A 27829-nucleotide genomic window follows, 5' to 3' on the forward strand; every position below is an offset into this window, starting at 1 on the left:
TTCACCTTTCCCAGTCCCTTGCTTTTTTTTTTTTTTAGATGTTCATCTCCCAACCACATTGCTTCTGGTTTCCCAAGATACACTAGGTTAAGGCCTTGAGTTCCAAGCCTCCGAAGAGTTCAAGCCCTTTGCTGTGCTTCTGCCCAGGCCAGAGGACTGGAGTCTCCCTAGAACATTGGGAATAATTGGCGGGGAGGGGCGGGCGGTAAAACCGCGCCTGATTCTCCGTGTTGAATGCCTTTGCTGTACTCGCGTGTGCTGGGGCCAGGGGTGGGGGACAGAAGAGACCTTGTGCAGCCCCGCACTCCGGTGGGAGCCAAGAGCACTCGGGTGCGTGTGCGCAGGTGTCTGTTTCACTGGGTTACCAAGGCCCTCCGGGCACTGCCCCGAGAGGGGAAGAACTCGTGATTAAAATCGGCCTGAGTCAAAAGGTGTCTTCAAGCTGAAAACACTCAAAGCCCCGGTGGTGGAGAGTGGAGGGGTAGGGAGGTGGTGACACCAGGGTGACACCAACCCAAAGCAAACGATTGTTTTCTTTTTAAATGGGGACTAGGGTGTCGGGGAAAGATAATGAAACTAATTTTTGGAACTACATGCGGCACCACTGAGGCAAGGGATCACCAACAGGGAACAGCTCCTGGCTCAGAGCGGCATCCGAAGCGCGGTGGCCTGATGCTCTCAGGATGCCCGGCTTTCCGGGGGAAAGCGCCAGCAAGGGGAACTAGGTACGCAGAAGTACACCGAGCACCGACCGAGCCGCTCGGGGGAGACGCGTGCGTAGCTGCGGCCTGGCGACTCCTGCACAGACGCTCGCGACGGGGCGCGCGCTCCGAGGCCTGCGGCGACCCCGCGACCCTCCCCCTCCGTTGCGGGGCCGCCTTCTCCCAGCCCGGGCCGCGGAAGGATATGGCACTGTTGCCGAGCCGGGGAGCCGTGAGGCCGGCGCCCGCGCCGGGGCCGAGAGCTGCAATGGTAGTGGCAGCGGCCGGCGGGCGCGGGGAGCCGCCCGAGGACTGGCAGCGGCGGGGCTGATTGATGGGCGCCCGGCTCAATGAGGGGGGCCCGGGCGGGGGTGGGGCGGGGCCGGCCCTGGGCTGAGCCAGTCGCGGGTGCCGCGGAGGGGGGGGGGGGAGGCGGAGGCTCCGTGGAAATGTGTCGGTGACATTGAATGGGGAGACGGAGCGCGAGCGAGGCGCGCGCGCGCACACACGCGCACACAGGGCCCCGCTCGCTCCGAGATCCCCGGCCACGTAAGTAACTATTAATACCGCCTCGCCGGGAGTTGCGGGCGTGCTGAGCTCGGGGATTGGCCTCGGGCACCATCGGCCATCCCCTTCAATTTTAAATACACATTCTTCTTACCTCTGGGGAAGAAAGAAAAAAAAAATAAATAAAAGACGAAGAAGAAAAGCCATCAGTTTTCTCCAAAACAAACCCCACCGGGCAATTTGGGTTTAGGGTCGGGGGAGACGGAGTGGTTGTAAATTATTCCAAGGCAAGATCCAGTTATCCAGCGGGAAAGGAACGCCGCAGGTTGGCTGGGGGCGCATCCCCTTCCAGCGCCCGGAGGATTCCCCCCCACCCCTGCCCGGAAGCTCGTGCCGGGGGAATCGGAGACCATTGATCTACCCTCGTCCGTGCCCGCACTTCTCGCTTTATTCGGAGGACGATCTGGAGCACGAGCGAGCTGCGACAGCATGAGCCTGTGCTGACCTCCGCCCGGCGGGCCAACCCGGGCTTTGTCGCGGTACCTGCGCCCGGCCCGCGCCGCAACTCTGTGCCCGGCTTTTGCAGTCTTTTGTTGGCAGCGGTGACCGCTCTAAGTTAAATGCTCCCTTGCTATTCTTTTTCTTCTTCTTCTTCTTCTTCTTCTTTTTTTTTTGTCTGTTTGTTTAAATTTTGGAGAGCTCTTGCGATCTTGGAAAAGCCTCAGACGCCATCTACAGTTAAAACGTAGGTAACTACCCTCGCCGGCGCCCCCCCTTCCACGCCCCCCACCCTTTCCACCAAAAAAAGGGGTGCAGCGCGGATTCTGTCTGCCGTGCGGCGCGAGCCGGTAGACCCGTGCTTATTTCCTTTTTCTTTTTGTTTGGTTTCTAACGCGTTGAGACCAAGCTGCTGCCGTGCGCTCCTCGAAGATTGCACAAACTACAGCAGGGCTCCTCCGCCCCGTCTGCGATTCGGAAGGCTGCGTGGGGATCGCTTCGGGAGACCTGGCGCTGCAGCTCCCCACCTTAGCAGTCCAGTTACTCGTCTAGATCCACGTTGGAAAGAGAGAGAGAGAGAGATAAAGAGAGAGAGAAACTAAAAGTGCGGAGATTCTGCAAATCGCTGGCTGCTTTGGGGTAACAAAAGGACCCGAGTTACTGCCGACTGAGCACCCCCGGGAGCCGGGCTCGGAGCAGACGAGGTGCCCGGCGGCGCCCATTTGGGGGCTTCTAACTCTTTCTCCGCGTAGCCCCCTTCCCGTCCCCTCCCCTCTCGTTCCCTTTTAAAATCCGTGGCACGGAGGCGCCTGCAGCCGCACTCGCCAGCGACTCATCTCTCCAGCGGGTTTTTTGTTTGCCGAGTGCGATCCCCACACTCATGAACATACACAGGTCTACCCCCATCACAATAGCAAGATATGGGAGATCGCGGAACAAAACCCAGGATTTCGAAGAGTTGTCGTCTATAAGGTCCGCAGAACCCAGCCAGAGTTTCAGCCCGAACCTCGGCTCCCCGAGCCCGCCCGAGACTCCGAACTTGTCGCATTGCGTTTCTTGCATCGGGAAATACTTATTGTTGGAACCTCTGGAGGGAGACCACGTTTTTCGTGCCGTGCATCTGCACAGTGGGGAGGAGCTGGTGTGCAAGGTAAAGAGCTCGGGGTTTGTTTTTGCTTTTTGTCTTTTAAAAAGATTCCCCGGGGCCGTTTGGAGGGGGCGGGAGGTCGCCAAGCTGCGGAGCCTGGAGGAGGGAGACTCGCGGGATAATTATCCGTGGCCTCGTTAAATGGGTTTATTTATTTGTTCACGTTCGACTAGTTGCGAAGTTTTTAGAGCGTTGCAGACAATGGGGCGGGCTGCGGCGGGGGCGTTTTGGGGAGAGCCCGGGTTTGGGAAGGGCGGCGGGACTGCGCGGGGGCCACGAACACGCGTGCTCCCAAAGGCTCGTGGAGCGCCTCAGCTCTAGGCCGGGTCCCGCTGCCCAAGGGGTTTCTCCTTGTGTCTAGCCCCCTCCCCTTCCACCGTGAAGTAGGGAATCCCCCGCTAATTTTAAGGCACTGATGACTGGGTTCCTTTTGCAGCCATTGTTCTTAGAAGCGTGCAGGTGTTAAACCTTTGTTCAGAAGGTGCCCTTTAAAAGAGACACACAAAGGTGTCCCCTCTGGCTGAGCCAGGGGCCCAGCGCGGGGAAGGAGTTTACAAAGAGCTCTCTGCTCCTTGCAGCCTTGAAAGGAGGTATTGGGGGTGGAAATCAAAGCCACCAGCGCACCTTTGGGTGTAGGAAAGAGTGAGTCCTTTGGGTCCTCCTCTCTTGTCTCGTTTCTTCTCATCTCCAGACTTCCGTGCGCGAACACCCCCTCGCGCCCCCCACCCCCAACACACACCTTTGCTAGTATGGTTTACAGGCCGGCGTTTGGAGCCCCAGGGATTCACAGTGCTAATACAGAGATGGGCACTTCAGTTTCCTTTTTGTCTTTGACCCCTAACAGTGACTGGTGTGTCTGTGTGTCTTTGTGTGTGTGCACTCCAGACAAGGGGATGAGAACAGTTGCAAAAAAAAAAAAAAAAAGGAATAGAGTAGAGCATAGGGGATACCCAGGCATTGGACAAAGATCAAGAATTCATTGTCAATTTTACATTTGGTCACTCTTGGTTTTTCTTGGGGGAGGGGTAAGGGGATAGTGAGGAGTGAGGACCTCTGCCTGTCTTTGAAATGGGCGCTCTGCACAGCTGTGCTACAAATAATACATCACACTTTTTACCATTAACCACAGATTGCTTTATTTCGTGGGGGACTGGAGTCTTTCATTGTAAATATGCGTTTTGTGGAGGTCTTCAATCAGTTTTGCAATTGCTCAGTTCAGATCTCAGGGGAAAATCAGAGACTCTTCAAATATAGCTCTTTGCTTGTACTAAGCATTTGGTATTTTGCATCTTCTCCCAAGTTATTGAGACCCAGAGCAACTGTGCCCGGTTAACCAAAATTCCGTAGGCTATTCAGAGCTGGATTGAATTCTCAGAAGACCTACAAGGTTGCACAATAGGGGAGTCATCCTTTGAAATGAATGAATTCCACAGAGCTGCCACTCTTCTATGAAATATGCACAATCGCCCAGCAGTGTGTTCACTCCTTTTGCTCAACTTCGGTACAGCATTTTAATATTTTTCAAAGGCTGGAGATGCTTTTAAGTAAAGGGACTCTGCCTTCAAATTCTGCAGGAGCATCTTGCTGTTATTTCTTTGTTTAAAGGCAGAGGTGACCTGCCCCTGCTCTTTCTTTCTCCCTCCAGATTCTTCAAGACATATTTCACTTTGGGCTGACCTTACGGTGTCATTCATAGACGTGCTCTTTGGCCTGAAACTGTACTTAATCTGCTGGTTTAGTTATTGCAAAGATTGAATCAGCCCTCACCAATTACTGTGGGGCTGCAAGTGGATTTAAGTGCAGTATCATTGTTCTGCTTGGCAGAGGTCATCCCTTTAAGACACAGCAGCCTGTTTTCCTGCCTTTTTACCAGAGGTGACATGGGTGACTTTTTATGCAAGCATAGCTGTGTATATCCTAGGAAGCTCCAAGTGGTTTTTATAAGGCTGCTTCTATGAGCTACCCTCAGATACACAGTGTGAACTCAGCTTACTGCAAGGCACTGTGAAATCTACACATTGAATCAAGTTCCTTTTGATGTCTCAGAATATAGAGTTCATGTCTCCTAGCTCTATGTTGACCCAAGGAAAAAGTCTTTGCAAAAACAGATCGAATGTAAAGATGCCTTTCCTATAGAGGACTGTCAGGACAGAATGCTACAGGACACCATTTGGGGTCGTTTAACCAAAATAATCAAGCCTGTTTATTGTCTCCCTGAGCCCACTGTAAGCTAGGCAAATGAAGGAAGGCAGCTTTAGGGGGTCTTTACCTTATTATTTTCATGGAAATGCTGGTAGCTACTATGCACATTGACATAATTACTATTTTGGCAAAATGGGCACTTGGTTTTGGGTTTTTTTTGGGTTTTTTTTTTTTTTTTTTTTTTGCAAATGCTACTAATGATGGCCTAATCTTCCTGCCTTATCTCAACTGTCACATTATATAACTTAGGCTCCAAATTAAACATTTAAAAGAAGCTGGCAACCAGGCTTATGGCTTGATTTTGCATTTGAAGGTGATGGTTTAAATACCAGTCCAACCCCCTTAAATGCCCGTTATAACTGCTACTAAAAGTTTGGTACCTACCCATTTGGGAGAACAGAAGTAATTGCTTTATTTTTCATACTCTGTCCACCATCTTGGAATTTGATCTACAGAGGGTATTGGCTATTTCGTGAAGCTGCCATGAATATGTTGTTTTTTTGTTTTTGTTTTTGTTTTTTTAAATTTCTGTGTCCGTTCAGTTTTTCATCAGTGGGACGGGGTAACTGACTGAAGGTGCTGAGCAAAAATCACCTTTTATTTTTTTAAAAATGCAACTTGAAGGAGGAAGTATATGATAAATCATCGTAACTCCACGAGCGCTGGAGAGACCAAGCCTGCAGCCTCCTGCTTCAGAACCCGTCCCCCCCCACCCCCGTTATATAACACGGGGTGTTTACATTAGCCACTGCAAAACGTTTATTACTCTCTGTGAAATTTTTGAGGCTTTCCTAGGTTTCTGCTGCCCGCAGCCTGGGTGTTAAAGTTGACTCAGGCATTTCAGATTCCTAATTGAACGGACCTCTGAGGTCACTGCTCGTGGGTCATCATTTGACAGTATCAGGGTGTGATTTGTGGTCTCTGGAGACATTGAAGTATTCATTCTTAAATTCTAGCAGCTGTGCCGCCTTCCTGAGATGCCTCATTATGGTTCATTCACAACGTTACTTTGCTTCCTCGCCCTGGGTTAGCACCAGCCCTCCTGAGGTTCTTACTATCCTTGTTTGACTCACAGATTTCTTTTGGTTTTTGAACCGAAGGGCGACTTAACTTCAATCATGGATCTTAAATGGCAGCCTGTGTCCCTGGATGGGTTTCCGAAGGCCTGTGAATCCCCTGAAAATGAATCCAGTATTGTGCGTGCATTGGAGGATGGGCATTGTCAGCTAGAGGGGACAGAGCTTTTATCAGGTTCTCACGTGGGATCCGGACCCAAAAAGGTCAACAGGGTTCTAAATCAACGTCTCCAGGTTAGGAAGAGGAGGGAGGCCCAGTGACCCTGAGTGCTTTATCCATCTTATCCAGATTATTGGTGGCCAAGCCAGGATTAGAGCCTCAGTTGGGTGATTTCTAGGCCATGCTGCAAAATGAGGATCAAGGAGAGGATGTTCTCACTAATGAAAAAGATTTAAGAAGCTAAATGGTGGTGCACGGGGACCATTTAAGGGTTTGTTGCTGGAGGCTTCTTGGCCTGCAGTGCTTTCCAGCAAAGCACCTCATGCCTGCCCCTCACTCATGCAGGCACAGAAGGGAGTCATGCGCCTACATTCCCAGGCAGATAGTAAAACCACATTCCAAACCCAGGGATTTGTATTCCTGATTTAGTGGAGGTCTTGAAATGAATGAAAGCTTTTTTTTCTTATGACCTCAAAGATTCTCTGTAGTGTTAATTCCTCTTAGGATGGTTTCAAAAAGGTATTGAGGATGGATTTTCTTTTTAAATAACCCCACAATGAGGTGGCATTTCACAGGCTAATTTTGATTCATAGAAAATCATTGCATAACTGATTCATTGAGCTAGATAGTGTGGAGGGAATTGAGAATTGTGTCTGCTTTCTTTCCTATTAAGGACTGTGTGTCCTATTCCTTAGCTCTGCCGCTGGGGCTCGATTTGACTTGTTCTCTGAGCCTTGATATCCACATCTGTAAAATGAAGGTATTGAATTAGAGGACCTTAAGGCAAAGTCTGCGTATTTGCTCTGTTAATTGCTAATATGTTGTAGAGTGCTGTACAACACAGTTGCGCAGTATAAAATATATTGTATACAATCGCTGTGGTTGTGCAGTGATGCCCGCTTCTGTTCTGTTTTGTTTTTTGGAAGGAAAATAAGGCTTTGTCTGCATAGCTTGGGGTGGGTCACTTTCAGATTTTGCCTTAGTTCTTTTATAAACAGGTGATTGGGGTAGAGAGAAAAAAGTAATAAGACTTAACCATTTGTGTACCGTGTTACGTCTTGCAAAGCATTTTTACCTCCATGTTGTCAAATAATCCTCCCAACACTGTGAGTCAAGGGTCATTTGCCCATTTTACCCATAAAGATTTGGAAGCTCAGAGAGGTCAAGCAGCTTATTCAACGTTACACAGCTGGGAGCAGGCAGGGCCAGTGTGGTCTGGGTCCAAGTTCGGTCTGCCTTCTATCTCCTCAAAAGCCTGTGCCATTCTGTGATTCCGTGGTTTAAGATGCACCCCTGACTCTTGGTCTTGTCGTGAATCCTGCCCTAGGTGTTCGATATCAGCTGCTACCAGGAATCCCTGGCCCCGTGCTTTTGCCTGTCCGCCCACAGCAACATCAACCAAATCACCGAAATTATCCTGGGGGAGACCAAAGCCTATGTGTTCTTTGAGCGAAGCTATGGGGACATGCATTCGTTTGTCCGCACCTGCAAGAAGCTGAGGGAGGAGGAGGCGGCCAGACTGTTCTACCAGATCGCCTCGGCTGTGGCCCACTGCCATGACGGGGGGCTGGTGCTGCGGGATCTGAAGCTGCGGAAATTCATCTTTAAGGACGAAGAAAGGTGAGTGTCGTTCCTGTCCAGAGCCCGTACTCTGATGGGCTGCTCGGGAGCATGCTTGCTTGAGAGGTTGGAATGGACAGTTTTTTTTTGTTTTTTGTTTTTTTTTTTTTGCTGCCTGCCATCCAGGTGTGAAGGAAGGGTGAGCAGACAGAAGGAGGTGAATGAATATTGTGATGTTTTAAGTGCCCCGGGAAACTAAGTTGCCACTACTCCAGCGGTGTTAATGAATGCTCAGAGGTCGGGTGCCAGGATTGTCTGTGACCTGGTGATTAGGTTTTTTTTTTGGTTTTGTGAACTCTGAAGATGGCTGCAAGCGTGTGTGACATTTTCAGTGCGAGTAAGGCATGATTTTGCTTTTGAAATAATCCTACCTTCAGAACACTCAGTGCCTGTCCTCACTGATTTCTAATTCATTCATTCATTCCTTCACTCAGTAGATGTTTCCTAAGTGTACTTGTATGTACGGCTAAAGTGTGTGTGTATTACTCACATTTCTCAGTACTGTGAATATCGGGGTGCGTTAACTAGTCAACTCACCTACAAAGGAATGTTCCAAGCCCTGAATGAAGACTATATACGGGGTTAGATGGGACCTGGGGGCTGGGATGTCCGTTTTAACTAGGACTTGGAAGTCAGGAAAGTTTTTATAGGAGAGGTGCTTTTGGAGCTCACTTGAAAGATGAGTATGTTACAGACAATGTGGGAAGGACCGGCATTGCAGGTAAGGAAGCTGTCAGTACATACACACAGCAATGTGAAGGTCTGGGTTATTGTAGGAGACAGCTGGGCAGGACACTGGGCATCTGGGTTCCACTCATGGTTCTTCTGCTCACTCATGACATTCTGTTGAGCAAACCCACTGGGGCCCGCTTTCTCTTCCAGCTGACTTCTCTTGTAAAACTCTTTCGAGCCACTCTTTTTCTTTTGAAGAATGTGCTTTTTTAGAGGGGTGGAGGCAGGTGATTTATATTCATTGCTGACTATTCCAAAGATTGTTCTAGAGTTTCTACCCACGTGGGTCGTGGAATTACCATGACGGCCTTGGGCATCCTCGACTCCTCCTAGGGAAGTGGTTGGTGAAGTGGAGGTCCATGGGCACAAAGCTGCTAAGGCCCATTTGAGTACACAGCTAGTGCATGCCATTCATTTACTCACTCAACAAACATATCTGGAGTATTTTTTTTTTTTTAATCTGGAATATCTTTTATGTGTCTGATGAAGAACTGGCTTTCAACCCTTTCTACCTACCAGTTACTGTGCCATGTATCTAATGGCCTGTGATATTTTAGGCTATTGCTTAGGGAAGTCTGTTGATGTCCTATAGAAAAAATATTTAATGAGATCTAGTGGTGTCTGCTTTGGTTTTTTTCATTTTATGGTTAGAGCTAATTGGGAGGTAAATGTCTGGGAAGCATTTAGGGATTAGCAAAGGTAAAGGGCCTGTGTTTACTTAATGCAAGTGGAATAATTTGATGACAGTTTATATATATGTATATATATTTAAGATTTTATTTATTTATTTGACAGAGAGAGAGATCGCGAGAGCAGGAGCACAAGCAGGGGGAGTGGGAGAGGGAGAAGCAGGCTTCCCACCGAGCAGGGAGCCCGATGCGGGGCTCGATCCCAGGACTCTGGGATCATGACCTGAGAGCCGAAGGCAGGTGCTTAATGACTGAGCCACCCAGGTGCCCCTGATGACAATTTATAATGCAGCCGAGTATACAAAGTGCCGAGGGCCACTGGCCACAGAGATTGGTTATTGTTCCATATTTTTTCCGCATAAACAGGTATCTTAGGCATTCATGGCAGCTAATAGCCTGGTTTTTGATAGTGCATGGTCTTGACCCTTACTAACAAATGGAACAAGAGGGAGCTATTCTAAGATCTCGAGTGTGGGGTGACACATATTCTCTTCTTCAGCTCAAATGCATCTGCCCTTGGAGCATGGAGACTCAAGTTATTACTCTGGTTTCACCTTTAATATCCTCTGTGACCTTTTAGTTTGGTCCCTTCCTCCTGGCCTCAAGTTTCTTATCCTTTTATTGTCCTGGCTCTGTCTTATTGGTTCTGAGGTCTTTCTGAGTTATAACATCAGGTGTGTGCTTCTTTGAATATTCTCACTGGAAGTTAAATATATACGTGACCCCCAGCAGAATACTGACAAAGATACTTTCTTTGTCCTTCTGCATTCCACCTTTCTTGGAAATGTAATAACTCTAACTACAAAAATAAGAGGTGATTGTTTGGGAGCACTTTAAGGTCTTATTATTAGGTTATTGTTAACCTTACTTACTTCTCTCTGCAAATGGGGGTAGGGTGGGGATCATCATGTTCATTTTATGGAGGAGGACTCCAAAATGTTGTGTGCGGTCTCAAAGTTATAGATAAGAAAGAGCAGAAGTAAGGACATATTCTCTATTAAATCAGATCTCAAGAAATTCACTTGCCTGCCACAGGGAGTAAGGGCAATGAATGCCCTCTCTCACGGGAATCCAAGTTTTTAAACGTCCCCTTCGATTGTGTCTCTCTCGAGAGGAATTTCAGGCACCAGTGAGTTTACGGGGTGGTGCGTCCAGGGATAGCACATACATGGTAAATACATATTTATGAAGTGAGTCATAGTAGGGTGGACATCCTTAGGTCACAGAACATGGGAACACAAGTGAACTCCAGGGTCTCCAGAGGGCCCATCATCCTTCAGTTTTCTCCTGTTGCTGCCTGGAATCAGAACCGCAGAGGTGAGGGTGCCGGCCCCAGGGCCCACAGTTAGCTAGAAGCAAATAAGGGGCTGAGTCAGACCTCACATTTGCTGTTGAAGGCCTTTTCCTCCAGGCCTCTTGTCCTTTATGGGAAGTTGAGCTAAGAGTGCCCAGGAGTAGATGGTGGCAAAGCTGAAATCCTTGATGTCCCAGGGCCTAGAGAAGAATCCCAAGATGTCGGAAGCTTCCAACACAAGGACTGTGAGTCTCTGGCACTGAGTTTGGAGCTGTGTTTGACTTTTGCCAAAGAGCATGACCCTTTCTAGAAAGATCTAGAAAGAAGTATCCTGTATGAATGTGAAACCAGAAGACTTCACTGGAGTAAGCATGTCAAAGTGAAATCCTTTTTAACTTTAGAGAGCATTTTCCTCCTGAAAAAGGAAGCGTCAGTGACAGGGAGGAAGCTGCTCATCATCTGTCCCCGGCATGTCTGACGGCACCTGAGCCCATGCAGCCCTGCCTCCCTGTGGGACCAGCAGGGAGAATGATAGCTCCTCATCCGACGGGCGAGGTGACTGGGTTGCACAGGAGTTAAGTGACCTTGCTTACGGTCATAACAGCATGCATATGCCGACGGAGCCGGCCTGGAAATCCTATCATTTCAGTCCAGAGCTCTTTCCCTGCCCCCCCCACCACGCTGAAGTCCCGGAGGACTTGGCTGTTCCTAGCATGACAAGTGTCTCTGGGCAGCTCTGAGAAGGTCACTCTCATTTTCAAGGACATTCCAAATGTTCTCATCAGTAGCTGATAGGAACTTTTCCCCCAGCCATCTGTCAACTTTTTGTGAAAGAGGGATAATGCCTTGTAGACTTCCTCCTTGTTGTTTTGCCTTTGAACGTCTTCGATTTCAGAGTAGGAGACTCTGGTTTTGTCACTCAGATTATTTCTCCCTCCGTGTGTCCCTGCAGCCGTTCAGTTTCGTGGCAGTTTCTCTTTGTTGGTCCGCACAGTGGCTTGTGTGAAGGAACCTGCCTGTGTTTTGAGGGGGGCAGCAGTCTGGGACCTTACTGGGCTGGCAGCCCCCACCATCCATCCTAATCAGCAAGACCTCATCAATAGGTATTTCAATAGGACTAGAGTCTGTGTCTCTCCTGACAACACCCAGCGTGGGAGAAAACAATGGGTTGAATTTGAAAGGCTTTTGAAACGTTGAAGGATGGAGTCTGTGTCTGTTTTCTGGCCCTTTATGCATTGGTTTTTTGGAGGGGGGAAACACAGAAGAGGCTTTTGGAAGTACTACTTTATTAAGCTTCAAATCACCAGACCACACTTTTGTGCATGGTCTTCTCTCTCTCAAGGATGTGCACCTTTTTGTCTGATGCTCTTGCAAGGAACTGAAGGTGAAAGAATTACATGGTGAAGTTGGCTGAGCCCCACCAGGTTCAGAATGAGACCAGCCCGTGTGCTGACTCTTTATGCATGGATTTCTGATACTGGACCATCTGTAACTGAATCCTGACCACCCATGAATGTGTTCTTGGTAGAACGATCAGGTCCATCAGTCCAGTTTCCCATGAGCAGCGTGAAGACATGATACACGCATGACAGCCCATGTTACGTGAGGGCCTGATACCAGTGTGCCTTCTGCCTCTGTGTTGAATTAGTAGCACTGCCGATTCCTTTGCTTCCATTTTATTTTGATCTGGATTCTAGATTCGGATTCTGTCTCTACCCCTCATTAGCTACCTGGTCTTGGATGAGTCCTTTAATGCCTCTGAGCTGCAGATTCCTCCTGGCAGAAATTAGGACTGCATCCCTGTGGGTGATTGTGAGAGCCCAGTGAATGATCCAGAGGTGCACAGGGTGGGGCAGGTGCTCACTGTAGCCCGCCGGTCCTAAAGTCATTGATAAAGTGGTGCCATTTTCGACCAGCCGTTCCCAGGGTGCGGGAGGCTCTTGGAGAATGTGCTCCACCTCTTGGGCAGCCATTTCACGAGGAGTGGAACTCTTGTGATGTGAGGGTTCAGATTTAAGCCACATCCTCCTTTCTTGTTTAACTATAATATTGGATCAGTGCTAGAAGGGTGATTGACAGGGCAAGCACCAGGCTCAGAAGGGCCAGAAGGTCGACCAGATGTACGCAGGGGAAGGCGGACACCAGGCACATGCAGGGAGTGAAGGACCCCGCTTCCCGGGCCTGAACTGGCCCCGGTGTTCCCAGCCTTGCACTGCTGCTTCTCCTCCATCCCTGGGACGTTTCTGCAGAGCAGAACTAAGGTGATTTTTTTTTCTTTCTGAGGAAGTTAAACCCCTACCCTGATTGTACTCAGCGTGGACACACCCTTTGCATCCACAGTTTGTTCCCGTAGTAAAATCAGAGGTGGGCTGTAGAGTGGGAGGGGCCGTGTGTGGGAAGGGGCCCTGAATCTGATAGAAGGCAGTGCCCGGGTCCCCCCACCTCCCCCTCCCTGCTGTGGTAGTGGGCTGATCTGCCTGGCCAGCAGATCTTCCAGGAGGCCCCCAGTTTCACTTTGAGCCTCTAAGGGAAGGCCTGAGCTTTGGGAGAAGACCCGTTACTCCCATGTGGAGGATGAGTCACTGTCTGGATTCTAGTCCCTGCTCCTGCACTGATTAGCAAACTTAATCTTGACAAGTTGCATAACCTCTTTTGTCCAGATTACCTCATCTGCAGAGTGGAAATATCCAGAAGACTTTCCTCATGAAACTAAATGAATGAATGCAGGTGAACCCAGAGCTTGGCACATAATCAGCCACGGACAAGTGGTAGCTCCCACCGTCTTCACCTCCCATGCACGTAGTGTCTGGCCCCCCGGTGACATAGGGCAGCTTGCTGAGTCAGGATGTGAAGAGCCCAGGAAGCAGGTGCAACCTCAGGCTGCCCTGGGAGCGAGCCAGTGTTCCTATAGCGGCCCGTTTGGCCAGTTTGCTTTCTCTTCTCCCTTGGGACCAGGCTCCTTGCCACCCCCCACCCCCCGCCCCCTGCCCCCAACCTCGATTCAGTGTTGACATTTCCCTGCGCAGAAATAACCCCCTATGAATGGAGAAACATGCCTCTGTGCATGTTTCTTCTTTGGTTAGAAGATTTTTATCTCTTGACGTCACAAGTTGCATTTCCTCTGCTTTGTGGAAGCTGAACAGTGCTTGCTTCTGCAGGAGGGAGGCTGGACCCTTTGTAGAAACCCAGCAGCCCTGGGCCTCTCAGTGTCACCTGCCGCCATCCGCCCAGGCACAGGACCTGCGTCTCCGGTGTGGTGGAGGCCTTTTCCCTCCTCCCGCCAGCTGAGGTCTGCACACCTTCTCTCTCTCCTCAGATTACTTTCTGTACTGGCTCTCCTTGTAGATCTTCAGCCTCCATTGAGGCTTTAATATCTAACAAAATAGAGAGCCCAGACTGGAGACCAGACCCTGCCTTCTTTCATCAATAGCGATTCACATGAAGTTGTAGGCTCATTGTATTTTAGCAAAAGACCTGACCTTTTTGCTTTGAAGGAGACAGAGCTCCTGGAATTCCCTTCTTTATGTTGACCACTTCTCTGTGCTTCCGGCACTGCCAGCCCTTGGGGGAGGCTTACTCCCCCACTTCTCCCTGGGTGGGTAAGTGATCCCCCTCCCATAGCACACTGATAGTCTCCCCTCTACTCGAATTGTCCATGTGCATCCCTCGACTGTCCTCATGCCTCATCTCCTGCTGGGCTGGGAGATTCTTGGGGACAGAGGCTGTCTTGTGGTCCCTGCTGCGGGAACACAGTGGCATTGAATGAATGAAGATCTCCCTCATTGAGCCTATGCATCTCAGATTGGATTCTCATGACGGAATGAGAAAAGTGGGAATAAGTACGGATCGTTGGCCTCTAGGACATTGCCCAGAGTGGGAGCCCTGGAAGACTAAAATGTATAAATCTCCCACGTAGACACCGTTTCAAAAAGAGCTCCTTCAGTGTGCTGCATCGAATGAGAAATTAACCCATCGTTCCCATTTTGATTTAATGATTTATGCAGAAGTGACATTTAAGACACTGTTATCAATGTCTGTGGTGGGGTTATTTTCATTTATGAAGGACTTCCCTAATCATAGAAGGGAGAGCACCCTCAGGGTTCTTTGCTTAGAAATGGGATTTCTGGCCGAGCTGTTTACTGTTTGTGCTTAATAAATTAGCTGATGGGCTAGACTGAGACCCTGGGCAAGCAGAGCCAAGGGCACAGCAGTAGGGTCTCCTACTCCTTCACTGAGCCATTTGACCTTGGCCTACCTTCTCTGACGTGGGTCAGAGATCATGAACTTAAGAGTATCCAGCAGGGTGGCTGCTGCACTGCAGAGCCTTAAAAAGGCACCTGTCATGACTGCTGTTGATGATCAGCCGTTGGCTTTGGCCCTCATCACCCAACAACCTGGAGATTCATTTATTTATTCGACAAATAGTATTGAGCATCTGTCATGTGCCAGGCACTGTTCTAGGCTCTGCGTATCCTGCAGTACCCGATGAGACGGAACCCTTCCCTCACGGGACTTACGTTTCAGTGAAATATTATCTGGCTTCCGCCATGGACCAGGCCCTGTTCTAACTATGACACTTAAAGGAAAACTGATTTAATCCTACTTAACTACTGTATTTACATCAACCAGTTTAAAACCAGTGAGTAAACTAGTGCTATTATCACCATGTTATGGATGAGGAAGTTGAGGCTCAGGGCCTCACAGCTAATCATTGGCAGTCCTGGGGGTCTGTGCCCAGGACACTGGAATCCCGTGCCTAGGCCTTCAAATACCACTCTGGCTCTAGGAAATAGACACCAGGTAGAATACCACCCCTTGTGTCCGATCCATAGAAGGAATTTTCTCATGCAATTGGGCAACAAGTGAACACCAGGAGGACCTGACCAGCACTGAGTACTGAAGCTCAGTACTTCCTTTTCTCTGAGGGGTCATGGGCCACCAGTTAACCAACCCCACGGGCAGTCCTGTGATGTCCTGTGTTTCCATTTTATGGAGTGGGTTTTGTTTTCTCTGCGGAACTGTAAAGTGGGGTCCAATTCTCTTTCTGTCTTCCCTACCTAGCACAGGACTAGCCTTGTAAATACTTCGTGAATGTCTGACAATTGACTAAATGGGTGTGTGAGTAGCCCCTTATGCTGCCCTGGAGGCATAAATATTATAAGAAAAATCCCCTAGATATATTGATGGCAGAAGGCAGTGGATGGAAACACATTTTAAATGCCCTTTATCCGGGACTCTCGGGAGTTTCTCTAAAGCATGAAATAGAGTCAAGCCTATTTGAAATTTCTTTGGACTTGAGAGAGTGCAATTCTTAAGCAGAATCGCGCCCAGATACCCTGAACTCTAGGCAGCATGTTGCAGCCGGGGGCATCTTCGACATGGGATCCACACTATGTTGCAAATATTTATTAAGCATCTATTATGTGCTACGTTCGGCACAAGGTATTGAGGGTACGAGAATCACCTCTGGAGAATCCTTTTCTAACGGAAGACATAGTGTAATAGTTATTTTTCATACCATGTTACAGAGAATGGGTGTACATTAGAGAACTCTATGGGAGCAGGAAGAAAATGTCCTAATGGCAGAATGGGGTGTAGAGAATGAGCGTGTCAGGAGGAGATGGGCTCCTTCTCGGGTTGGTCTGAGTGAAGTAGAAGGATGTTCAGAAAGTGTGAGTAAAGGCCAAGAGACAAGAATGAGCCCTGGGCAGGGAGGGGCGTGCTGGTGGAGAGCCCTGTGGGGGATCAGAGATGAGAATGAAGAGGCAAGAAAAGGCCTAGGGCCTGGATGCATGCCCATGACCTTGAACTTGACCTGAAATCCAGGAGGAGCCATTGAAGGGTGTTTTGTTTTGTTTTGTTTTGTTTTCGAGACAGGATGGGACGGGGTCTGGTCGTGATTCTGGAAGTGTATGCGTAGGATGGCCTGGGCATGGGTATCGACTTCAGGATGCTGACAGGGACAAGGACCCAAGCAATGGGATCAAGGAGGGGTGGGTAAGAGGCAGAATTAAACTCAACCCTTTGATCTTTACAGATGAAGAAATGGGGAGGAAATGTCCTTCTCCCAAGTTCTAGAACATGTTGGTGGTGTGACCCAGAGCAAGAGGCCAGATTTTCTGGCTGACGGAACGTGTGTGGTATGTGCCTGGGCCATCTGGGTGAGCCCCAGTTCAGGACTCTGCCAAGTGGAATTCCTGTCTGGCCCAGGGCTGCACCACTGCTCCCAGTGCTTGCTGGGTCGGTGGGGTCACAGGGACCGGCCCGAGCCCGGCTCCTGCCCTGCCAATGGTGCATGGGTAGGAATGTTCTGGACTCTGAGTCCGCCTAAGCAGCAAGGGTGGGGCAGCTCCTCAAGGTGCACCTGGCTCTTCCTTCCTGGAAGAATCCAGGCTGGGTGGGCCCTCGGAGCAGCGGTACGTTGCCTGCAGAAGCTTCTCTGAGAAGCTGAATCGACTGACTCGGGGCCAGGGGATCCTTTGGGACCAGGTCTTCCTGCACAGGGGCAAGAGGTGAACAGAGTCCTGAGGAGGGGTCCAGAGCTGCCCTGCCTTCCTTCCCTGTCCGTCCCTGTGGAGATCCAGGCTGCGCTCGAGGGGTGCTTTCCTGCGGTGCGAAGGCCTAGGAGGTGGGAGGTGGGATGGTTTCCTGCTGTCCTGTAGCCACGATGAGTCAGGGCACAGACAACAGAGGCCTTTCTGTCGTGACGGGGCAGCGTGAGAGGACACACTACCTAGTAGAACCAGCCAGCCCCATCCCTGGAGACTCCCCTCACCCTGAGCTGAAGTGTTTCCCTGTGGGTCACCTGCTGTTCTCCTGCTGATGTGGAAGGAGCTTGACCTGGGTGTTGGGTCTGTTCACTGCATCTTCAGGAGCCGGCATTTCAGTGGCTCGCAGAGGGAAAAAATCTATGCACACAGGAAACAGAATTACAGCGACGATTTATTTGGCAGAGTTTAGCTTCATTTATTTGTCGAGTCCCAGTGGTGGCTGTCAGGTCAGCTGGATGTGACGTAGGGTGCTGGGACAATCCTATTCCCCCCTGCAGTAGCCCCCCGGGGGGGACCCTTGCTCGTACAACCGAACTGACAGCCAAGGGTAGCTTTGCGGTGTTGGGCAGAACAAGGCCAGACCTGGTAGTGGCTGACCTTTCTCAGTTGACCCTTCTCCTGCTTGGACCCACCCTGCGGAATGGCCTTCAGTGACTTCTCGAATTCCACTGACCTCAGGCCACCGGACTTCCCGTCCCGGCCAGGCCCACTTGGTCTGGCGGAACTCCCAGCCCAGCCCCACCCTGGCCCACCCTGTCCTGATCTCTTCCTGCTGCGGGAGCCCAGGGCGGTGTTTAAAGGTTTCAAAGCAGAGCATGATTTGCTGGGGTAGGCCCTGTTTGATGTTTTGGATGGCACATTAATTTGGAGGTTGAAAACCTGCTTTTGAATCCCAGCTCTGCCCCTCATTTGCAAGGTGGCCTTGGACAGGTCACCTCTTTGTACCTCAGTGTCTTTTTCTAGCCAATGGGCAGGTCCTGCCACCTCTGTCCAGCTCATGAGCTCCAGCAGTTAGGTCATGGATGCCAGGGTTTTGTCTGTGCTGAATAAACCCGGGGCCATGTTTGTCTCCAGAAACCCAGAATCTTCCTTTCACAGATTCTGTCTTTGACACTGAGTAAATCTGTGATGCTGGTGCCGGGATGTATTTTGGAGATGACACCAGCATGACGATCCTCCTGATGTGGACTCAGCTGAGTTTTTTCAGGTACCCCGTATGTGGCCTGGGACCTTCCAGCCTCTGTGCCTCGGTTTCCTTATTTTGTAGGAAGTTGGCATGTATCGTCATATTTGCCTTTCAGTTTTGTTATGAGAAGCAGAGATAGCGACTGAGCAAGTCCCAGCACATAGTAGGTGTGGAATTCATGGCTGCTGTTGTTGCTGCTGTCACTATTATATACGTTATGACCAGGGTGTCGTAGAAGTGTTGCAGTTCCTACAGTTTCAGATTAAAGGAAACTTAAGCTCAGGAATTTTGAAGCTAAGAGAGCCCTTTTCAGGCCATGTTCTCGTTTTACAGAAGGGAAACTGAGGCCGAAGGGGCCCGTGGTCACACTGCTCTGGCGACCCCGGGGCCGGGAGGGAGCCTCGCGGGCCTCTGCTGAGAGGGGGTGGGGCACTAGGACTTCGAAGGCCTATGCTGCATGCTGCTCTGCGGAGGAAGGAAGGCATCCTGCTGGTCCTGGCTTCCTCACCTGGCTGGGGATCTGATGGCACCAGGAATGGTGCCAAGTCCACAGGCTGCCCCCGCGTGAGGTTTTTTCATTGAGAAGTTAAAGCAAAGCAGGCTGGTTCCTGCCTATGCCAGGGACAGGTTGCAAAATGCATGCAGGGTGCAGCTTCTTGGCCGAGTCAGTCCCGCCACAGGCTAATGGCTCTTTCCTCCAAGAAGCTGCAGGAGATAACCACTGTCATTCATAGCTTTTTGGTCACAAAAATTCTCCACCAGCCCTCCCTTGTCCCTTTCGGGAATCTCTGTTCTTCGTGTACCGTCTTTATTCCCACCACCTCCACAAAGCCCACTCTGATTGCCTTCGTCAGGACCGAATGAAGTGAGCAGAATGAGCTGGGCACATCTGGGTGCGGGGGGAGACCATTCGGGGGAGGGGGTGGGAAATAAGTGCAAAGTGCCTGGGAAGGAGCAGGGGCACAGAATTCACATCCACTTGGATCGTGTTCATCTGTCTTCTCCTCTAGACTCTGGGCTTGAGGTGGGCGCCTTATCTTACTAATAAGATCAGTTAGAGTTGCCACCAGTTTTTGCAGATTTCCTACGCTGGGCAACTTGGTAGAGACTGTGCTTGCATTGTTTCATTGTTTCAATCCTCACAAAAACCCGAGAAGGTGGGCATTACTTGTCATGTCCTTATCCCTGGTGGGTGCCTAGTTTCAATGCCCTAATGATTAGTGGGACATTTGAATTACTAGGACCACCGATACCCTTAGGGATTGTTACGAAAATCAGTTTCCTTTGACTGGGAATACATAATCCCCAGACTGTTCAGGGGACAGCAGAAGTTCAAAGACTGTTCGTTCATATCGTCCCATGCTGACACGAGCAGGTGCTCTGCCAGGCGCGCCCCCCACCCCCCCCACGCTCTCCAGAGCAGACAGAGGCAACCTGCTCCCCAGAGCGGGAACCAAGCCCCGGGGACCTTCTGACGGTCCCTGCAATTGTCCAGCAAGTCCACGGGGACCGGCACTGGGACTGGAGCACGGCCTCGGGTTCCTGATATGCGTGAACCCCGGAAGGTCCTTGTTGAAAGACATAATCCCGACCACTTGCCTTGACCCTTGCCTAGGAGTGATACAGACAAGTTCAGGGTGTTCCGAGCAGGAAGCAGGGTCAGAAGCATGCACTTCCTCCCCAGCTTTCTCTAGGCCCCTCTTTTTCTTCTCTCCTCGCCTGCCCGGGATGTCTGTGCTGCTCCATGGGAGGAGCGGGTTCCTGCCCCATGGGCTGGCTCTCCCTGACCCTGGGCGCATGTGTGCTCCCCACTTTGAGGAGGCCTCATCGACGGGGACACCCCGGCTGTGGTTTCCTGCACCCCCTGCTCAGGTGGGTGGGCCAGGCCTGCGGGCTGGCTGCTTGGAGCCCCGGGAGGGATGGGCGCTCAGCCCCTGACTGGCCTCACTAGCCATAGGGGCTTACTCACCCTTTCCCAGCATTAGGCTCCGTGTCCACATAAAGGGATAATAATTCCTGCCTTGGACATGGATTTTATAAACTTTAAAGAGGAAATCTCTGTCGATACCTAGCACCTTTCTAGGTATAGAGATGGTGCTTGCTCTTTGGTACTTAGTAATTTTCAGAGCCAGAATCGGAACCCAGGTCTCTGACTTCAAGACGGAGCTGGCCTGGTGTATGTGGGGCAAATTTGGCACAGCACGCGCTGAGTCGGATGTGACGAGCAGATCCAGACTCGCCCCACCTGGAGGCTGGCTTCGGAAGGGAGGAGGCTGACGTGGCAGGTGGGTCAGCTCCGGGGCGGCCGAGCGTCCGCAGCACGTGTGGTGCACTTTCCACTGCACTCTCGGGTCCACTGGGTATTTGCACAGCCCCTGAGGCCTTGGCGGGGGGGAAAGAAGTGAATGCCAGGAAGAGCATTAATTAACAAGATCGAACCCTTCCAGTATAGGGGGGTCAGGCTGGAAGTAGGGTCCCTGTCACCTAGTGGAGGGGGTGGGTCACAGGGGGAAGGTGAGAGTCACAGTGTAGCGCTGTGGCCTGGAGGGAGGTAAGAATGGAAAAGGGCTTCAGGTGTGGTTTAGCATCAGGAGCTTGAGGTGGTGACGTCTGTCCCCTGTAAGGGCTGAGCTAGCAGCAGCTCAGGTCTCCCGAGGCACATCCGTGCCCGCCCTCACCCCTGCCAGGGACTGAGGTATTGGAATTTACAAAGCCTGTTCCCCATGGATACTTCATCTGACATCCACTTAATCCTGGCGAGGGAGGCAGAGCAGGGCTGTTGTTCCCTTAAAGATGGGCACACCGAAGCTCCGAGGGGTTAATGGTGTGACTGTCCCTTTCCCTCTCAGACTGAGTGTCTGCTGGGTGGCCGATACTAGTCTCTGTGCTGGAGAAACAGCAATCAACACAGGTGATGTTCTCTACATACAGAGCGACCTCAGCTACCTGCTCCCGAGCTCCTGGGGGTGGGAAAGAGGCGATCACCCTGCAGTGACCATGGGAATAATACAGAGTATAAATGCGTGACCATACAAATACAGATGCATAGTATTCCAGGTCGCAGCGAAGGGCAGGAGAGGACTGGGCGTGCAGTGCTCCCCTCTATAGGATGGTCAGGCAAGGGCTCTTTATGAAGCTCATTTGAGCAGAGACCTGAAAGAAGTGAGCGGGAATGAGCCGTCCACGTATCTGGGGGAAGAGCATTCTGGGCAGAGGCTGGGAGAGAACCTGCACAGAGGCCCCAGGGAGGACTGTGGTGGGTGGTCGGTGCGTTTGAGGAGCAGGGAAGGGCTGGAGCAGAGAGGAAGTGGGGCTGCGGGTATGTTCAGGAGGCCCGGGGCTCACCCTGCAGCCGCGGGGAAGATGGCAGCCCCACATGCGTGAGCTGGTGGGCTGTGGCGAGGAACCCAGCTCCAAACCAGATTCCACGTCTGGTGCTCCTTCCACCGGACTGTCCCTTGTCCCACAGCTAATTACAGTTTCCACAGCTATAGTTATTCCTGTCGCTCTCCTGCTGCCACGACAGTGACCTTGGAGGCCAGGAAGCTGGCCAGCTCCTGAGGCTGCTGCCGGGGAGGGTCCGGCGAAGGAAGCTGTTGAGAGAACCCACTTGGCCCCATTGTGTGCGCCCCCTCCCCTCCGCCCTCTTGGGTTTCCCTGACTCACCTCCAATCTTAGAACGTCTAGGGAAGCTGGTGTGGGTCCACCCCACCTGCTGCCTTTGATTAGAAAGAGCAACAGGAAGAACAGGATTTGCTTTCCATCAGCCTAATTCCAGATGAGCACATCTAGACCCTTCCTGCGTCTGTAGATCATTAGCTGAAGGGGGAGGAGAAGAACGTGTGTGCTACAGGTGATAGTAGAATTTGGGTGAGCGAGTAAAGAAGACATGTTGCTATATATTACAGAATTCCAGAATGTTAAAACTGGCAGAGACTTTCAGACTGTCTTGTCCAGATGGATGCCCAACAGTGGGAATGTACTTAATGCTCCTGAAGTATACAGTTAAAAATGGTTAAAATGATAAATTTTATGTATATTGGACCATCACAAAAAATTAAAATTAAAAAGAAGACGGCCCTGTCCAACGCTCCTCTTTAAGTTTGAGAAACAGAGAGGTTGAGTGACCTCCCCACAGCCACACAACAGATGAGAGATGTAGTCTGGCCTGGAATCTGCTCTCGGAGCTCCCTGCCCAGCACCTTTTCCAGAGACTACCACCATTTATTGCTCATTGGCAGAAATGAGTACAGGGAAGTAGTTACTCCTTAGTCTTTGAAACTTCTGTAATTCAAATATGAGATCTCATAATCAACCCAGGCTTTTGTCCAATTTTTTTGCTATAGAGAGCTAACTTGATTAACTTGAACCTCACCTTCCTTCTGTGGCTCCCTGAGTAGCCGTGGTGGTTGCTCTTTTCAGAGCAGGCTGAGACTAAGGCTAAGACCTGTAGCCCCGGGGAGGAGGAGGAAAGCAGCTTATGGACCTGAGTCACAAGCTCTGATTTAGGCAAATGCCCCAGTGTGGTTTCTCCAAGCACTTTCCTGTTCTCCCCTCATTGGAGCCTCGTCACCCCTCGGGACAACAGGGTACAAACTATGATGTGCATTTTTGAGACGAAGGAACCCACTGCTGTGAATAATCGTGACCTTGTAGGCCCTTGTAGGCACTGTCTACAAGGCCCTGACCCCTCACTCCAGCCCCTCCTCCCTGGCCCACGTCACCTTTGTGGCAAGCCTTCATTCGTGGGATGGAATGAGACTGAGTCTATGGGGTTTAACAGCTCTGAGAACTCTGCTGTTAGAGGGTTCTGGCCAGGAGAACAGGAAGAGGATTTCCATTTTAAGCCCTGGAAGGTCGCAATACCTAGCTTTCCACTCAAGGAATGGCAGAACAGGGAAACAAGATTCTTGGGAGTCCCCTGAGCCAAGGAGGTCTAGAAGATTCTGGCACTGGGTGGGGGGCAGCCGTCAGTCTTGAGCAAGTCATTTCATGTCCTGGTCCTCAGCTTTCTTCACTGCAAATTAGTATAGTTAATTTTAAGAATTTAACTTATTTCCAAAAGTATTTACCAAGCGCTTATTTTATGCCCAATGGTCATATCAGGTTCTACTGTATAAAGAAGAGTGCTGGGCCCCAGGGACTCAGAATTCAGTGTGGGTTTTCTCCACCTCCGTTCATGAGTGCAGCCTGGAGGCATCCTGGAACCTGTCAGCCAGCTCAGCCATCCTTAGAAGGCAGGGGGAAGATTGACACACACACCCCTGCGCACATGTGAGAAATCAGATTCACATATGTACATATGTGTACGTGTTGGCACAGGTAGAAGTTAGAGGTAACTAAGTCAGATAAGCATCAGGTCAAGGACCAGCCCCTGGGAGTGTGATGGGCCAGATAGGAGGCAAGTTCAACGGTAAATCTTGGAAAGAAGATGGGCTTGCTATGAAGATGTCAGCCTTGGAAGGGCTTATGGCAATGCATACCTGCTCGAACATTCCCCAGCTCTGCCTATGTCCTAGAGAAAGGCAGCTTTGTGTGCGCCCCCTTGTGTGCGCCCCCTCCCCTCCGTAAAGAGGGAGCTTCTTTAGTGAAGCTCATTTGAGCAGAGACCTGAAGTAGTGGGGAAGGAGCAGCAGGTGACTTCCTTAAGGAAGGTGTGGGACCAAGTCTTCTCTGTTTCCCAGCTAAAAGGCACTGGACAAATTACTCAAACTCCATGAGCCTTGATGTTTTTATCTGGAAAATGGAATCATCAGATCTTCCATGTCTAACAAAAGGACTGTCTGTTATAAAGCCAAGATGCCATTGAGTACAAAGTCCTTTCAGACTGTTATATCATGTCAGCCAGAAGCTTGCCGTAAGTTGTGGACAGAGCTTCTGGGAGCTTCCCAGTTGGTTGGGTCTGAGTTCAAATCCTGCGGATCCCCATCACTACCTACATGTGTCTGAGAATAGTACGAATCTCCTATTCCGTCATCACTGACATGGGGGAGATGATGATGTCATTTATGGTCTGTTTACTTGCTGGAGGTGTGGGTTCACCCCGGTAGATCTTAAGCATCATGCAAATTCCCTGTCAGTCTTACTCACTCCTGGGCCCCCCACCCTGGAACAGTGTCTGGCGCCTAGAAGGCCCTCAGTAAGTCATGTTTGGCTGGTTGAATGAATGAATGAATGTGTGCATGGTCTTGGAAATACTAAAGCGGGGGCTGTGATACAGTGATGGGATTCACGTGCCTCAGCCTGCCCGTAGGAGCTCACGCTCTCCTCTCTCTTGCAGGACTCGGGTCAAGCTGGAAAGCCTGGAAGATGCGTATATTCTTCGGGGAGATGATGACTCCCTCTCTGACAAGCACGGCTGCCCTGCTTACGTGAGCCCAGAGATCTTGAACACCAGCGGCAGCTACTCGGGCAAAGCAGCCGACGTGTGGAGCCTGGGAGTGATGCTCTACACCATGTTGGTGGGGCGGTACCCTTTCCATGACATTGAGCCCAGTTCCCTCTTCAGCAAGATCCGGCGTGGCCAGTTCAACATTCCAGAGACTCTGTCGCCCAAGGCCAAGTGCCTCATCCGAAGCATCCTGCGGCGGGAGCCCTCAGAGCGGCTGACCTCGCAGGAAATTCTGGACCATCCTTGGTTTTCTACAGATTTTAGCGTCTCGAATTCAGGATATGGTGCTAAGGAAGTGTCTGATCAGCTGGTGCCGGATGTCAACATGGAAGAGAACTTGGACCCTTTCTTTAACTGAGCTCGTGCCCCACAGAGACTTAGCAGGTACCAGGAGCGAGAGAGGGCAGTGGAGAGTCCTTCCAGGGGACACGTATCGCCTGGCTTGGTAGCAAGAAAGACACTGACACTCAAGTTTCTCGGTTCAAAGAAGGAGAACCTTCAAGGAGCTGACTGAACATGTAGCATGGGGGCGAGAGATGTGGGGTGGGAGTCTGGGGTCGGGTCAGCGGGGCAGGTGCCCCTGGAGCTTCTCTTCCCTGACGTAGCCCCCTGGAGACCACCCCCATCAGTTGGGCTGCTTCGGCCTACCCCACTTTTCATTTTTCCCAAAATAGTTGCAGATCCCGACAGAATCAAAACTCTCTGCCTCAAACACACATCTTGGCATCGCACTGTTAGCTTTTAACTTCTTGTCATGATTCAGGGAAGGTACAATTGGCCAAGGATTTTTTTTTCTTTTTAAACAAGACAACCACCTATAGGATACTTAATGCGGTTCATTCAAAAAAAAAAAAAAATTCGGTGCACACAGACTGACCAGAAACCTGGGTGCTAAGCTAAAAGAAAATAGAAGTCCAGTTTGTGTCTCTTAATTGCTCTTTTCAACTCATTTCTTCTAAATAAACTATTTAATATCCTGGTCAGGAAATAACATGTTGATGCTTTGCTCCCTGAAGGGGAAAAAAAAAAAATCTGTCCTTTAACAAGCTATTCTGTTCTGTGTCCATGGGTTTGTGACAGGAAGCTATTAGAAGTCAAACTTCTAGATGCATTAACTGCTATCGTAGTTTAAAGAAAGAAAAGAAAAAAAAGGAAGGGAAAGGAAAAGAGAAATTCACTCTTGAATTTTTTTTTCCTTCGAACGATGAGGGCTGCCTCATTGGGGGTCCTCTCTGCTGGGATGGGGGCAACGGGGTGAGATCACGGGAGGCGCTTGGAGTCTGAAGCTTTTGCGACACTCTGGTCTCAGCTACACCTTTTGTCTTTGTTTTATTGGAAACTAGTGAAACCAAGCAGATTGTCCCACGTGTATGAAATACAGGGCAGCTATTTCCTTTTCTTTAGGAAGAATGATCCTTTTGGCTTGGAAGGCCCTCTGGTTTGGACAAAAGCCCTCGGTAGAGACAAGCGGCAAGAAAAATCAGCTGGAAGCTAGGATGATATAAATAAAAACAGCTCTCTTATCCCAATACGCACCTTTGTATTTTCAAGAATTCTTCTATTTATTAAGGAAAATGTCACATTGTGATGTATTAAGCCAGTACTTCAATTACGGGTTGACTTGGGATGACATGTTACATGCTGTAGTTAACATCTATATATTTTTTCTTGTTTGAGTATTTCTGTCCCTGAAATAACCTTTTGTTTGGCTTTTCTAGATAGCTTTATTGATTTCGAGTGGCAAATGTTTTTTTTTGTTGTTTTTTTTTTTTTTTTTTTTTTTTTACGGCTTTTTTATTTTTTTTATGTTACAGAACTCTTTTGGCATAAATATTTGTGTTTCCAGTACCTCAGTTGTTCGGATTTTACTGCCTGTATACGTTTTGTGAAATGGTCATGTTTTTGGGTAGGTAACACGTGGACTCTAGTATGTAAATGTTACTTGAATCTGTGCTTTATTATAGTACGTGGCATGTGTGTGCAGATCTTGGATGCTTCATGCCTGCTCAGCAGGAGCCCAGCCTTCACGTTCCCAGGAGGGCAGCTTAACTGTTCATAGTCAGGAGACAAGGCGGCCATGGATTTGCCCTTGATTCTATTTTGATAATGGAAGATACAAAGGAGAGAGTTTTTTGGTTTTGGGTTTTTTGTTGTTTTTTTGTGGTTTTTTTTTTTTACATTCTGAAGATGGTGCTGTGTCAAGAAGGACCTGTTTTTCTTCCCCGTCCCCTATTTTTTCAGTACCCCGTAGGAGGAAAGATTGGTGATGTGCATGGTGGGAATCTATGGCCTCTGGTGCTTTGTCCTGTATTTGGTTTAATGTTTTTGTCCTAATCTCTTCAATCAATAAAATTGTGCGTATTTAACTAAAATGTTGAGGTCCTGCAAATGCTGAGTCTCTCCCATCTGTGGCTTGTGGCCACCACGCACCAGCCAGGAACTCCTACGTCCTCCCGGGGGTTCACTCTTTTAGGATGAGCCACCACGACTGTTAATACAAAGCAAAAGCTAGCTTCCATCATGTGTGGGCGTATGCTGGCCAATTTAGAGGTAGTATCTCACAGTGAATTAATCGTTACTACCACGTGAGGAGGTGTGAATTATGTTCCTATCACAGATTAGGAAGTAAGCCCAGAAAGGTGCATCACTTGCCTGGGGTTAAACCACCTGTAAGTGATGGAGTCAGGCATGGACCCCCATCTGTTAAATCCTGAAGCTCGTTATGCTTTCTATGATGTTAGAGCCCAGAGGCTTTCAGGACAAGTATGCTAGTAGCTCTGGAGTAGCCAGGCTCACCTGGACTTGAATCGTCCAGGCTTCCACACGATTCCTTAGGAAAAGGAAAGCATCTGCTGCAGACCCCATTGGAAACCTCCAAGGAGGAGACCACTGAACTCCCAGAAACTAATGTCTACCGAGCAGCCCTTCCCCCAGTCCGATGCACAGATTGTCAAACTTGTGGGCTTCATGGGCAATGCCATCTCTCTTGCACCTCATTTAGTAGAAGTAACTACAGCCCAGAGGGTCAATTTGATCCTGGAACATCTAGTGCGTGCCTCCCCTGTCATTTCAGTG

The 27829-nt window shown here is 49.9% G+C and overlaps 1 protein-coding gene across 1 annotated transcript; it reads left to right on the plus strand.

Moving 5' to 3' along the window:
- The first annotated feature begins 1180 nt into the window (after positions 1-1180).
- On the plus strand, positions 1181-27349 carry TRIB2 (tribbles pseudokinase 2). Its single transcript, XM_032430079.1, has 3 exons — positions 1181-2856; positions 7619-7911; positions 24644-27349. Exons 1-3 carry the CDS (start codon positions 2587-2589, stop codon positions 25110-25112), a joined length of 1032 nt encoding a protein of 343 aa, XP_032285970.1. The 5' UTR covers positions 1181-2586; the 3' UTR covers positions 25113-27349.
- The last annotated feature ends 480 nt before the right edge of the window (positions 27350-27829 follow it).

The sequence above is a fragment of the Phoca vitulina genome, unplaced genomic scaffold, assembly GCF_004348235.1.
Source record: "Phoca vitulina isolate PV1807 unplaced genomic scaffold, GSC_HSeal_1.0 scaffold42, whole genome shotgun sequence".
NCBI classification, from domain to species: domain Eukaryota; kingdom Metazoa; phylum Chordata; class Mammalia; order Carnivora; family Phocidae; genus Phoca; species Phoca vitulina.

Excerpts from the sequence above, each read along its gene's own strand:
- TRIB2 (XM_032430079.1), top strand. The coding sequence starts at position 2,587 with ATGAACATACACAGGTCTACCCCCATCACAATAGCAAGATATGGGAGA. Across the intron at positions 2,857-7,618 it reads GGGAGGAGCTGGTGTGCAAG|GTGTTCGATATCAGCTGCTA; the intron begins GTAAAGAGCTCG and ends ATCCTGCCCTAG. Across the intron at positions 7,912-24,643 it reads ATCTTTAAGGACGAAGAAAG|GACTCGGGTCAAGCTGGAAA; the intron begins GTGAGTGTCGTT and ends TCTCTCTTGCAG.